Raw genomic sequence first — 3059 nt, 5'->3', positions numbered from 1 at the left:
TCTAAGTTTATGCATTGTATTATATTGGATTAAACTCTGTAATTCTGTGACGTCAGCTGGTTTTCCTTGTGGCCACACGCAGCTCGCCGAGAGGACCTGGGATACAGAGGAAGAGAGAGAGCCAAACTTTTTTCCAAAGTTAACTATTTTAGAATATTTTCTTCCTTAACATAACCTAAGAAAACTAAAGGAAATGATCGTAACTAGTTCTGAAAAAGTTGCCACCCTGATTTGAAGAGCAAAAAAACAGCAGATAAAAAAAAAAACCTGGTCAAAAAGAAATAATATGAAACCAACGAAGACTTGATCCAAGTATCAATAAGCATCCAGGGGTAAAAGAAAGATCCTGTGTTTTAAATAGAAATTCCTGATATTTTAGATAATTTATGCAGGAGTTATGATTCTGACGCTCAGATAAACAGATCATCGACTGAAATTGACACGAACCTGTTGCCTTGTTGCTCTTGTCCGCCCTCTCCTGGTAGAGGTGAAGCGTAAACAGGAAGTGTGAGTTTCTTCGGGCGTCTTGGTCGTCGGGGGTCCGGCTGCTCCTCCTCTCTGCCAGAGCAGCGTCCAAAAAGAACGCCGCTCGCTCGGCGCTGGAGGCCCGGAGCTCCGTCTGGTTCTGAAGCTGATGGAAAGACGAAGAAATTAAAACACAGAGAGCTTTAAAAAGCAGACTTAGAATATTCCTTATATTAATAGAGTATAAAACTGTGGAATAAGGATGTTAAAACATAGAATTCAGGTTAAACATTTCTTCTTTCCGCTCTGATTCCTCCACCTTTAAACAACACCTGACTTTAACTAAACTCTGGATGAAATTAAGTTTTAAAACTTCACGTCTGAATCTTCCAGCCATCTACGACTCGATGCCGAGCCCCCTCCTCCACCTCTGAGAGATAAAAGACCAAATGAGACAGAATGGGGTTTGATAAAATAAGGACGCCTCTACGAGTGGAGAAAAGAGCGCGGTGACAGAAGAAGAAGAAAATTAAAGTGAACGGAGATAAAACGTGGCAGACTGAAGGAACCCGGGGAGATAAAAGAGGGTGAAACTGTAAAAAGGAAGATCAAAACTAATTGGACAGTTTCAGAAAGAGATGGAGTCCCAGGAGGTGAAGAGGAGGTCAAAGAGAAAAGTGGAGGGAGGAGAAAGAAAAGCAGAACCCAGTAAGTTTAAAGGCGACTCCAGGCAAAATGTCCTTGAGGTCTCAGCGTAGCACAATGTCACCATGAGTTTTAGACATTTTATGTTTTTTTATTGTTTTTTTGTCTGTCATGACAGCGACACATTCAATGGATCGGTCAGAAACTGCGGATTGTTAGCTTTCATATTTAAGAGGAGTTTAGACTGATTTAAAGCGGCGCTTTGGGTCACATGCGGGCTCAGACTGCTAATCTGTGATAGCGGGCATTTGCCTGGTGGGCCGGTCCTAATTTCAGCCAATTTCGCCTCCTTAAATCATACCCGGCTGAAGTTCCTACCTGTGGCAGTAGATAACTCAGTCTACATGTTCATAGATGCATCGGTGCTGAACCGGGGTGTCAGTCTGCTCATCAAACGGTGTTTTAACTTTATCAACTTAAATAAAATCTTAAAATCATAAAGCCGTGTGAAGCTTCTTGAAGGTATTTTTGAAAGTGCTACATCCCTCCTACATTAAAAAGGTTCCTCCCTCCTTTTATCTGTACCTGGGAACCACAAACAGGATCTTCCCTCAAGGACACGGCTGGCCCCGGGGCCTCCTGCTGGGCCCCTCCCGAGGAAGAGAGCTCAGTCAGGAGATCAGTGAGCGTTTCCTCCCGACCGGAGATCTCCACCGCCGACACTCTGACAGAGAACCGGGCCCCGGATTTCTCTCTGCGCTCCTCGATCACCTTGAAGAGCCAGGAGATGGCTGTGGGGGCCACGCCCAGACTCTGTGTGGAGCAGTCCCGTCCAATCATGGTGTACGTCTTCCCTGCAGGGGGCGGAGTCAGTGCAGACATTACCTGAGATGTTCTGTGTTTGTGTGAAAGAACGGAGGGCGGTACCCACCCAGGTTGGCGTGTCCGTAGCAGAAGATGCAGCCATCGGCTCCATTCACCACCGACTGGATGACCTCAGCCACCGTCCCCGAACACACCTCAGCCTATCAGGAGCCAGAGACAGGTGACACCCCAGGAGGCTATTTCACTCACATTCAAACAGACATGTTCACAAGTCATTTTTTGCCCAAGTCCAAGTCTTGAGAAGGCCTGTCGCAATTATCAATTAATCGCACAATAAAGTCTAATCACTTGATTAATTAAAATAAGTGCAATAATTTGCGTGCTTGCTTGTTTCTCCTTGTGTTTTCATCTCCTTCACTGAGACGGTGTAGTTCAAAGGTCACTATTATATCTATGGAATGATCATTATCTTAAACTGGTAAGTGAAAAATACAATTAAAAAAAGCACACGCTAATTTTTTTCCAGTTAAATTTTGCATCTTTATTTTTTTTCTTTCAAAAACAACAATTTTCTTACAGTATTTACCAGACATTTGTGGTTACACTGGAAAAAAATCTAGATAAGTAATTTTTTCTTAAAATAAGTGCATTTGTTCTTAAATTAAGGAGATTAAAGAGACATTTTGCCACCGGAACAAGACAATGTAGATTTAAAATAAGAAAACACAATTGCATTGTCTTATTTTAAGTGCATATTATCTAATTATCTTATTTTAAGGGTAAAAATACTCATTCCATTGACAAATTATCAAATTAACCTATTTAAATCAAGGGTAAATACACTTAATTTAAGAAATTTTTTATTATTTCTAGATCATTTTTGCATTGTACAACTTTTTCTAGTTTTAGGAGTAAATGTCTGCTCTTTTATTTTTAAGTGAAAATAAGGGCTGTGGAAAAAAAAAAACAATCACAATCCTGCTTTTTATTAATACATATGAAGTTAGCAACTACAACAGATAAAGAAAAAGCCTAACTAAATACCAGGATGATAAAAATTCTTCCATGAAAGAAACATTGTGGCAATAACTTTTTGTAACTTAATGCCCTGGAACAGACAGAAC

The 3059-nt window shown here is 41.0% G+C and overlaps 1 protein-coding gene across 1 annotated transcript in view; it reads right to left on the bottom strand.

The window, feature by feature from the left end:
• The window catches only part of LOC107099277 (kinesin-like protein KIF26A), a 34614-nt gene that overhangs the window by 25958 nt on the left and 5597 nt on the right, over positions 1-3059 (bottom strand). Inside the window, 3 exon segments of the mRNA XM_015397333.1 lie at positions 444-631; positions 1696-1964; positions 2042-2135. Of these exon segments, the coding sequence (XP_015252819.1) occupies positions 444-631; positions 1696-1964; positions 2042-2135 (551 nt within the window).

This window comes from Cyprinodon variegatus, unplaced genomic scaffold (genome assembly GCF_000732505.1).
Source record: "Cyprinodon variegatus isolate N-32 unplaced genomic scaffold, C_variegatus-1.0 Scaffold853, whole genome shotgun sequence".
NCBI classification, from domain to species: Eukaryota; Metazoa; Chordata; class Actinopteri; order Cyprinodontiformes; family Cyprinodontidae; genus Cyprinodon; species Cyprinodon variegatus.
This window is presented reverse-complemented; position numbering and strand designations above follow the sequence as displayed.